The following is an 11,442-nucleotide window of genomic DNA, read 5'->3' as shown; positions in this document are numbered from 1 at the left end:
GGCGGTGGAAGGAGCCGAAGCCCGGTGACCGAGGAGCCCCCGTCCCATCCCCGCTCCCCAGGGAGCGTGCGGAGCCCACCCGGAGCTGCTGCTGCTTCGCCTGGAGAGCTGACATGGTTCCAGCGCACCTGGCCCTGCTGGACTTCAGCGCTACTTGAAGCCAAATCCGTGGCTCTTTGGCCTTTGCTAACTCAATGCTATGCAAAAGAAAAGGAGGAAAAAAAAAGAAACCTTGACACTGGTTGTGGTGGGAATGGCTGTTTCCTGCCCTGGGTGAGCCTATGTGTGGTTTCTTGCTTGTGAGATGAACTAATTCTCCTTTACCCGGTGGAAGACGCACTACAGATGGCAACCTGAAACTTTGGTAATGCTTGGTCATTGCTGAGCGGTTGGAACTTTTACTCGGTTTTTTTTTTGCATAAAGTCACCTAAGGAGCCTTGTTGCTGTCTTCAGGAGCATTGAAGGAATTTGTCTGTCTTAATTCTTCACCTCAAGTGACTTTATCCCACCGTGAGTGCGGCCAGTGCACCCACCTAAATACCTTCTCCTTCAAAATTCCTTCCCAGCCTGGAAGATCAGGGATCACAGACTTCTTCAAAAACTTCTCGTCCTGGGAAAGGCTGCTCAGAGTTACTTTATGGGGCAGCAGCCTGGAAAAGTTCTTGGGGACCAAAGGAGGCCAAGTCTGCCTGCCCTGCACTTCATCAAAGGAGCAGGGAAGAAGGAGTCATCGAGGCATGCGGGCCCACACTGCAACGTCTTCGTGGAACATGGTGAGAAGTTTCAATTGGTATTTGGTTTAATTTGGGTTTGCTGAGCTAGGTACAATACTGATTTATTCAAGACCACAGAGCAGATACAGGTGCAGACATGTACTTTATGAAAGTCTTGTTTTCTTTCCCTTCCTGCTTAATGCAACTCTTCTGTGCTTGTTTAAGAAAATACTTGGGTCAGATTGCCTGAAACCTAAGGTGAGGTTATTGTACAGCTAAAAGTGAAATGCAAGGAAGTAACTTTTTAACGATGTACAAGTATCTCATTTCTGCCTTGGTTATGTCCTGGTTTGCAGTCTGGGAAAGTGTTTGATCCTTTTTGAATTGTCTGTGTCATGGTACAGACCAGTCTCAGCCAGTGGTGATGCTGTGGTCAGTGACAGGTGTTCTTTAATTATCTTTACCGAAGAGACTTTGCTACTTGGAAGGGAAAAAACCCCTTATTTTGGAAAGTTTGTGAACTTACTGCTGTTGTGAAAAGAGTTTCTTGTTGCATTTGGAGCACCTTTGTTTAGTGATTTCTCATAGCTGGTTAAACCTTCATCTGTGCTGTGATGGATTGAAGTGCTAGAGGCCAAAAATTTGGGGTAGAGCAACCCTGTCACTTGCTGCAAAGTATGAGGGGAGTTCAGAATCTTAGAAAAGAAGCCAGATGAAAAACTCAGTGGGACTCAGAGGTATATTTGGTGACTGCATCAAATATTTTCTTCCTTAAACAAACAACAACAACAAAACAAAACAAAAAACCAAAAACACCAACTGCCCCCCAACCCCAAATAACAAAAAACAAACAAAAAACCACCCTGAAAACAAAGAAATTGTAAACTGAAGGCATCTCTACAGAAGTGAGGTGCAGAAATGCATTGTTTTGCTGAAACTCTCTGCAGTAATCCTTGCATTTGCACAACACTTTTTTAATTCTAACGTTCTCGGAGATGATGTGCTGCTGGCCGCTGTCTTTGGCTGGAGAATGCGATTTTGACAAAGCTTCTGCAACAGTTTTGTCCTGCAGAGGAGGTTTATCTGTGAACAAAACAAAACTGCATCTGTAATCTTCATATAACTAAAAATTGAAATATTTGCTGTGTCTGAGAACAGAATCTAGTTACAGGAAAAGTTTTGATTTGTTCTTACTTTTAAGGGCTTTGCTTTCAAACTTTTTCTCATTCTGTGTTTCTAGAAGGGCCCAAGAAATTCTCTGCAGTGTTCAACAAACACACAGAGATCCCATGTTTGTACTGCTCTGCTGAAATACTGTTTTGAGTTACTTTAATGTTTTATTTTCCCCCACAATCTCTGTGTGCTGAGGAACTTGAGGTAATTAAGGGAAGGTTAGAGAGTATAAAGGCCGACTTGGCCCTCTGATGTTAAACCTGCTGCTGGATTTTTCCTTGCTTTCAGTCCTGTGATATACCCACTCCTCCACCCCCAGTTCCGTTCCTGCTTTTCCTACTTTGGACAGAGTTTCAAGGTCAGATGAGATACAGCCAGAGCACTAGCTGCAAGCAATACAATATTCTTAGTCCCTTTGGTGTTTTGCTGTAGCAGAAGAGCCAGAAACGCTCCTTTTTGATCATCTAACAGCAATAGGCAGATGGTAACTTCTTGCCAGTGTGACCTGAGGTCAGCAGATCCCAGCACATTCACGAGGAAAAATGGCATCTCTAATGTCCGTGTGCCATATGTCCACGAGAGACCGTGGTGTCTTGATTTAGAAAAGAATAAACTTGAAAGAGGACATCAGGGCTAGGACATCTGTTAAGAGAACTGCAAAAGATCAGCCTCGCTTATACACATGAGGAAAAGTTTCTTCCTTTGAGTGGACGAAAAGGTTCTTCCAAGTCCTGGCAGTAGAAGGCAGTACCACCATTTTTTATTTAGCTCTCTTTTGAATTTGGGCTGCTCCTGTCCTGAAAAATGCTATATTAAAATATCTGGACAAATTAAGAGGGGAAGAAAGTTCATTTTAGAAAGCTCTTCCTTTTCCTCTCAGTAGTTTGTCTTTGAAATACATAGACTGACATACTTTATAATTAATGAACAGATCAGTATTTAATGCCTTCAGTCCTGTTGAGATAATGTGCCATGGGCTGTTGTTCATAAAAATAAAATTGGTGTTTTTTCAGGGCTTAAATATTTGCACGTTTGCCTTTCAGTACTGTCATCACACAGTTTCTTCTAAACACCAGACACTGTATCTGGCCTCTCTGTCACACTGTGAGTACTAGTCTGTCCCAAGAAAATCGTGTTTCTGGCTTTTTGTGACTAAGAAATGCTTAAGGAGAAATTCCATGGTGGGCCACTTAACCCCCTAGAGACAGGTGAATTCTTAAATGTACTTGTCTGAAGTTCTTGTGTATTAAAGCCCATGATAAAACAAACAAAAGAAGTGGAACTTTTGGTGGCAGGGCTCTCCTTTAAGGGTTGTGTTTTTATAAAGGTATTCATGATCCTGTTTTGGTGAGACCACTACCTGCAAAGTCCTAGTGAGGCTCATTCAGCAGGCACTTAGTGGAAGGTCTGGACTGCTTCAGATTTTAGCTGAAAGGGTTAGTGAATATTATCAGGTACTAACTGCGTAAGGCAAAATAACTTTCAGGAAAGTGATTCCATTTCTCGGTCGTCACACTCTCCGTAGCACCCAAAGCAACACACTGAGAGGCTTCTGAAAAGCCAAGGAGGCAACTGGCCAGAAATCAGCTCTGCTGGTGCTCAAATGCTCTGTGAGAATAATGCAGAAAGGCTCTAAATTTTGTCATGAGCTGACAATTGAGGAGTGCCTTAAGGGGAAAAAAGTAATCTATGGGCAAGTTTTGGTCTTCTCTCTTTGTGCTGTTACTTTCCCCACGGAGGGTGTTTTACAAGCTGGAGTTCATGCTCGTGTCGTTACCCGGGGCAGCAGAGTAGCCCTTGCTGGGATTTTACAAATTTCACCCTGCAGATTACTCCAGCTCACATTTTGCTTGCAAGCTTGAACTTGAGAGGAATTATAAAGGCAAAGTTTGCTTCTTTCTCTCTGCTTTGCTTGGTGAGAAATGAGTTTATAGTCACTGCTTTTTGGGAATATCCAGCTGAAAGAAAAGCTGTGGTCAGTAGAGACAGTTAATGGGAAAGACTTTGTCAGTGCACCTTGAAATTTGCACACTAGTGTATCCTGTGCCTTTCCAGAACGTTAATTTCGGCAAAACTCAAACTTCTGAAAAGAAAGGTATGTTCCCACAGGGCTCAGCTCTGGTCCCAGAGTAGGCAGGAGTTGACTGGAGTGACTGGCAAACACCACACCTTCTCTGACTGTCATGTGGAGATGTTGCTGCACTGAATGATGAGCAGATTCCCTGAAGCATCTTGGCTGAACAGTATCTCCAAGCAAAAGCAGCACTTGAAGGCTTAAAAAATGAAGTCTAATCATTACATATGTCATGCTGAGGTGAGGAAGAAACTGATAAAGCACTCAGACAAAAATGGCCTTTTCATAGTCTTTCATAGTGATAAAATGTGGTCTTAGAGTTTCTCTTCCAGCAGGTGAGTGATAGGGAAGCTTAAATGAGCTGTTTACCTCACTGTAAAGAGAGATAAACTGCAGAACTGGGTCCATTTTTTTATACCTTTAGTGCTGAATATAGCTGAAGTCAGCCAACTACAGTCTCTGTCATATTAGATCTGAACTCTTTTTCTTACAAGGGTGCTGAAAGTTTTACTGCTTTAATTAGGAAGCAATTGTGCAAAATGGATCCATAGCACCAGCTTGCCACAGCTGCCAGTTGGAGATGTGCCCTATACAGTTCAGTGTGGGGAAAAATCTCAACAATTAAAAGTACCCTTTCCTACATTATTGATTAAAAATAAAATTTTAAGGGTCTATGTTTAATAATATATCTTGTTTTATGCTGTTAAATTTCATGTTTCAAGTGTTTGAATTGTGAAAGCAAATAAATTACATTATAATCAGTTCCAACCATATCCTGGGCTCATCCCACAGTGTGGGCAGCAGGGCAAGGGGGGAGATTCTCCCCCCTCTACTCCATTGTGCTGATACGGCACCTGCAGTGCTGTCTCCAGCATGGGAAGGACATGGACCTGTTGGAAAGAGTCCAGAGAAAGCCATGGAGATGCTTCAGGGGTTGGAGCCCCTCTGCTCTGGAGACAGCTGGGAGAGCTGGGGGTGTTCAGAGCCTCAGAGAAGGCTCCAGGAAGACCTTACAGCCCCTTCCAGTGCCTAAACAGGCTCCAAGAGAACTGGAGAGGGACTTTGGACAAGGGCCTGGAGTGACAGGACAAGGGGAAATGGCTTCAAACTGATAGAGGGTAGATTAGATATAGAGAAGAAATTCTGCCCTGTGAGGGTGGGGAGGCCCTGGCACAGGGTGCCCAGAGAAGCTGTGGCTGCCCCTGGATCCCTGGAAGTGTCCAAGGCCAGGATGGATGGGGCTCTGAGCAATCTGGGGTAGTGGAGGGTGTCCCTGCCCATGGCAGGGTTTTGGAACAAGATCATCTTCAAGGTCTGATTTTTGTACTCATTATCCTTTATCCTGCAAGCGAGCTCAATATGTATTCGTTATATGCAATATACATTTATTAGATAGTCAATTGCCCATACATGGAAATGATTTAAATGAGATTCCTTCCATACTAGAACTGTTTCTTCAAACCCATGTACTTAAACCCCTCTGCATTTATCTCTTTCCATTGTACCTCAGGGCATTTTTATGCTTTGTCTCTGCTTCACCAACTGCAAAACCTGAGACTTCAAAGAAACTGCTTTACTACTGTGGACTCCACTTTAGACCATTCACCTGAAATTGGATTGTTAGCACTGGCCTAATTGGAATCCATTTTTTAGAGTCTGCCTTCAGTATTTCAGGTCTTCATTCTGAACTGACAAAACTTTCTTCATTGTTAGGCTGGAGATTTGGCAGCTCCCAAATTTCAATTTCCATCTCTATTAGGAGAGACTTATCCCTGGCTTTTGGGATCATTGCTTCTGTATCCAACTTCACTGTGCCTCAGTATTAGCCTGGTTAATGCTGACATCTGCTGCATGCCGAATGCAGATTTGTTTATGGCCTCTGACTATATCCCTTTTCATGATAAAAAATGCTTGCTGTATTTTTGACTGCTCCAATTATCAAATACCACTAGGTTTTGCTAAGAAGCTCCTCCACAAAACTTGATCTGTGATTGGAATATGTTTGGAAAGAGACATAAGACTTTCTAAACTGCTTTTCCACAAACCGAGGTGGATGATGATGATGATGGGGAAAGGCTAATCCCTTTCCTGGGCAAAAGCAGTTCTGTTTTGTGCACTGACTAATCTTTGATAACTTGCCATATTTAAGCAGTTGATCTCCTTCATGACAAATAGGTAGCAGTTGCTCATATGCCAGGCTTTCATGAACAGATTTTGCTAGCTCTGCTTCTTATTTACAATTTTTAACAGGGAAGGCTATGGTAGGAAATCAGGACAGGGAGGCAAGAGAAAGCTGCAGGGTGTTAGAATAGAAATCTTTCCTTGTAGGTGATCATCTCTTCAGCACACCTCAACATTTACCATCAAGCTCGCAGTATTTTACATTGAAAAGTTTAAATCTTAAGCTTGAAAGTGTGAAGTTGACACAGTCCTGTTGCTGAGAGTTGACAATCCTGAATTTCATCCCTGGTGCTCTCAGGGTCAGGCTCTGTGGCATGTGGCAAATCATGAGGGTGCAGAAAGGTGAAAGTGGCCTTGGAAAGTCCTGTGCTGTTGACTGTCACTTCAAGGTGGGGATGCTGATGGGTTGTGCCTTGGAACAACAGGGATGTGTTTCCAGCTGTGCTTGTAGGAACTGTGGTAAAGCAGACAAGAAATAATGGGATAGTGTTTTGATAGCCCTGGTATGGATGGGACTGTAACCAGTGCCTTGGCAGGTGCCAGGTGAGGAGTGCTCTTAGCTGACATCAGGCAGGGGTGGTGCAGGGCTGCAGGAGTTAGTCCAGCTCTTAACACCCAGCTGATACCAGTGTTGTGCTCAGTAAAGTTCATAGCACCCTGCCTTGAGTTTTGGGCCCTGTTTGGAGTATTTTAGCATCACCAGGACATTCCTGCAGCTCCCTCAGTGTACTTGATCCACCCTGTAAAGTTTAAAACCTGGATGACCATGGTACTGTGTGGGTGGCCATTGGGTGTGTTGCAGGTGCCATCTCTTTCAGCTGTATAAAACACTCTGATTTGCATTTACAGAGACTGAAGGAAGTGTCTGAAATGCTAATGGCCTTCTGGAGTTATTGTTGCAGATGGACTTTGCTTTCTTTTCTTTGTCGGGGGAAGGGGCTGCCTTCTCTCTGCTGTGTCTGTTAAGAGCTGTGTGAGGAGCACCGGTGTCTGCACCCAGCAGCGCTCAGCCATGCTGTGCCATTCTTGTGAGAAGTAGTTAGTCTCCTTAGAAAAGGTCTGTTGTGAATCCCAGAAGTCCATTGCTGTAGGAATATCCAGAGCAGTTCCAGCAGAAGCAAGAGGGACTCTTGTTTCTTTGCTTCTGTGACTCTCTCATCAGTCAGCTCTTACTCTGCTCTATGTTGATTGAAGATCGATCTAAACAATCTGTAGAGGTTATTAATCTGCTTGCCAGAGTGTCCGTTTAATTGGTTTAAGGAGGATTCTTGGGCAAAAAGGTAATGAACATTCAATTTTAGTGAGTAAAGCTGCCTAAGGCAATGTCTTTCCTTAGTTCTTAACTAAATTAGTTCTTACTTAGATCTTAGTTCTTAACTTTGGCCTTTCTTTAAAGTTCTGTGTTTAATGCAAGCGTTGCACTTAGATATTAAGTATAAATTTTTGTGAAATGGCTGGAAGTTTCATCATGCTCATGGCAAGATTTGATATAATTCTGCTAAAATGGTGTGTTGTGCTCTGGGAGGAATCCCTTTCCACACATCTCCTTGTAATGCCGGGACAAGTGTGTCCTGAATACCAGCTTGCTTTAGTTTTTGCTTAAGTACTTTCTGAAATTAGTGTTGAAATTAGATTTAGGGGGTTTTTTTTGTGTGTGTTGTTTTTCGTTTTTCCCAGCATTTTTTCCTGGCTGTTACCAGCTGGGTTGTGAAAAGCAGGAGCTTGCTTTTATGCAGAGTGATTGCTGCTAATTTACATGGACGTAAGCGAGCTCATCATTCTTTCATGAGTGAGGAGACTGCCTGATTTATGTTGTGTCATCTCTGAGCACTGTTTTTACCTAATGAATAGAGTTTCACAACAGATTATTAATCATTAAGACTTTGGTTTCATTGTGTGTATTAAAGAATCAATATTGCTACACGTCGCCTGCCTTGAGAAGCTGCTTATCCATTAGTGACGCTTTTCTAAGGCATTCTGGTGCATTTATCATTTCAGCTGACTTTTCCTACCTTATTCCTGCCACATCTTCCTGGGGCCTGAGCTGTGTCCAGTCTGCCTCTCTGTAGATTCCTCCTTTGAAGTGCTGTCTGAGCAGTAGCAAGTGTTTTTTAGTCCAGTCTCTCCTTAGAGCTCATGAAATAGTAAAAGGCTCAATGTTCCTCTGCTGTGGTTTGCACTCCACATTTGCATCAAAGAGGGAGTGATGGCCTCAGAAACTGGGAATAATGTGGGATGAAGACTTTATTGAATTACATACTCTGCTGCCTGTTAAATGCCTGGGGTTTGGATGGCAAGGCTTGCTGGAGGACAGGATTCCCCCGTTTGCTGACCTGCTGTTTGTTCCCTGTCCAATGTCCATCTCTGCTGGAAGTACAGAGTGACCTGGGCATGTTCCCTGTGTTTCCCGTCACGCTGACGCTGTAGAGGAGGAAATTTCACTTGCTCTGCGCATCCAGAATCTACCAAAACACACACACATGAGCTCTGTCAGGTTTTATAGTGACCCCAGTGAGCTAATCTCCTGCCAATCCACACCTGGGGTGATAGCTATTTCACGGCCTTTTTTTTGTGTGTGTGTTCCCAAAATAAACAAGGTTGTTTTTCCAGAGGCTGAATGTGTGAAATGGTAGTGGGATAAAGACATGGAAACTTTAAATAGGAAATTCTTTGGGCTTTCAGGAAATGTTTGCTATGTCATTCATGTTCAAGCTGCCCAAATTCAAAGGCTGCTTGTTAGGTTCTGCCTCATTTAACATACCTGATGAAGGGCTGTTCCCAAGTTCTCAGTTCCTGGACTGACCACAGAGAGTTATCACAGGGCTGTTATGCAGTAAACACAACTGTTTTCACTTGGATTTTTGTGAATAAAATTATTTAATTAATTTAAAGTGTTTAAAATTATTTACTTAATTAAAATGTAAGGTTTATTACAAAGGTGTAAAGCAAATGAAATTGTCATTTGGGGCGCTGGCCACCAGATGTCTTCTGTGACTTCACTAACTTGCTCTGATTAAAACAATCCCTGCAGTGAGAAGCATCTTGGAAATGAGCAAAAGTTTAATGGTGAGCACCAGGGTCAGAAGTGACAACCGTGGGTTTCAGAAATTGTGGCTGTCAAGTCTTTTTAGATACTATTAGAACCTGTAATCTTTATGTGCTTGCTTGCTGATGAAAAAATAGGTTGGTAGGTGATGTTTGCTTTCACTGTTAATGGGAAAATCTTGCTCCCTCATCTCCTCAAGCTCCATTTCAGCCCGTTCTTTGTTTCAAAAAAAAAAAAAAAAAAAATAGTTTTCAGTTCTGCATTCCTTTTCACTTATTGATATCTTCTGCATTTGATCTAATACCCCTACTTCTTTTGTTATGCTGCACTGACTTTTTTAAAACAGAAATACTTTCCTAATATTAATATTAAATATTAGATTCCTCTTGGTTTAGAAACTGATTTGGTAAATCTTCTTGTAGCATTGAGTTCAGCATTTGTGAACGTGAGCTTTTGCTGGCAAGGATGCTGAGGGAATATCTGGAAACAAATTCAGCCTGTGACAGTTATTTACACAGTTGGTGTTGTCTGAATGTCAGAATTGCTCTCACAGAGCTAATTGTGGAGTTAAATTGTTATGAAGTCTTAACAATGCTTACAAAAGCAAAGCTGTAATCTAGTAATACTCTATTTTACTCAAATCTCTTTTGTGTGGGAGAATTTTATAATAACGAAGATGATTTAGTGTATCTAGCAAAATAGTTTAAGCTATAAATATGTGTGTGCAAATTGGGCTTTATTTTTATTATTTTTATTGGCTCTAAGTTCTTTTCATTCCTTATGTAAGTCTGACTACACGTAATGTTCATTTAAAAACGATGTCCCATTTTAGCTTGAATAACTGGAACAGCTATTAGAGCTATTGTTGTCTGGCTACATCTCATGTTTGCAAATAACTTAGGAAAGCTCAAATGAAAAATTTTGAATGAATGCCAAGCTGTTATTTCTTCTTTAATATATTTAGCTGGATAGATAAGAAGCTGCATTTGAAAGTCTCTGCAGCCAAACCTTTACTTCTTACGAGACTTTTTGATGGATTGCACTAAATGTGTTTGCTATATACATTCTTTTTTTTTCTCAATGTGGAGCTATTTAATAGAAAATAGATGTCCTTTACAGGAAATGAACTGGAGGGAAGACAAGGCTCTTCCCATCATTTGATACTGTTGATGTTCATATAGAAGCTGCAATTTCCCTGGGCTCTGCAGATTGTCTGTTGTGTCTAAATAGTGCCTCCCACACTGAGGTTTGGGTGTCAAGGTGCTATCATGTTTCAGGTATTAAGTAGTAATTATTGTTATGAGGTGATCACATTAGACAGTGTAAGTGTTGCTCAACCTTTCAAATTCCATGTCATTAGGAAAAAAAAAATGTGTTGGGGAAGCTTCAGTCTAATTTAGCCCTCACTGTGAGAACTGCTGGTGGGTTTTACCTTGCTCTGCTGAAAAGTGGGGGTAGAAAAGGCTTTTTATGACCACAGGTACACCACCAGGTGTGGTGTGGGTTGTTGTGCTTGCTAAATACAACTTGGAGACGTAATCTGGGAGTTAATTGTGGACTTGCTGCAGCAGTGGGTCTGGAGAGGGCCAAATCCTGAAGGCTGTGGCTGGTTAGCAAAACACACTCAGCTACCTCTTAAGCGGGTAATATTTTGAGCCAACCAAAAGGATGAATTAGAATAAGAAAGGTTGGATTTTTGGAGGCAAATGCTAGCTTGAAATGTTAATGTAATCATCTTGGTGACTGCAGTTTTGCCTCTGCAAAGCAAAGGCAGTGCATGACATTTCATTGAAGACCTGCTGCAATGTTGATAAGCTGACCTCTCCTGAGAGGAATTGTGAACTTCGCTGAGCAGCAGTGTGACTTTGTAATTGTGGTTAAAAACACAGGATTTGAAAAACATTAAATGAAAATAGATCAGTGCTGCATTTATTATCAGGTAAGGATTCAAAGAACCGTGAAATGTTAACTTGAAATATTTACATTCCACTCATAGGAATAAGTAGCACAAATCCAGTGAAGTGTTTTTGTTCTAATTTGTTAACTTGGGTTACTTTTCCCCAGAAAAGTGAGTATTGCATTGTGTTGGCCATGCCCACATCATTTAGTCCTGCATAACTACAGAGGCATTAAGAACATCGAGGTGAAAGACACAGACCAACAGAGCAGTCGCTTTCCAGCTCAGACATCTATGTCATCTGCAGCGTTCCCAAATTAGGAAGTGGTGGGCTTCAGCAGGCGTCTGGAGCAGGGT

General features: G+C 42.0%; 1 protein-coding gene across 3 annotated transcripts in view; it reads left to right on the top strand.

The window, feature by feature from the left end:
• Window positions 1-6: 6 nt before the first annotated feature.
• Window positions 7-11,442, top strand: part of ABL1 (ABL proto-oncogene 1, non-receptor tyrosine kinase) — a 78,906-nt gene continuing 67,470 nt past the window's right edge. For all 3 annotated transcript variants that reach the window (XM_017745580.1, XM_008642206.2, XM_017745579.1), the window contains exon 1: window positions 7-774. In XM_017745580.1, coding sequence (XP_017601069.1) covers window positions 639-774 — 136 coding nt within the window. In that variant the 5' untranslated portion in view covers window positions 7-638. The remainder of the gene's footprint in view (window positions 775-11,442) is intronic.

Source organism: Corvus brachyrhynchos, unplaced genomic scaffold (genome assembly GCF_000691975.1).
Source record: "Corvus brachyrhynchos isolate BGI_N302 unplaced genomic scaffold, ASM69197v1 scaffold59, whole genome shotgun sequence".
Taxonomy (NCBI): Eukaryota; Metazoa; Chordata; class Aves; order Passeriformes; family Corvidae; genus Corvus; species Corvus brachyrhynchos.
Note: the sequence above shows the minus strand (reverse complement) of the source record. Positions and strands in the feature narration are given on the sequence as shown.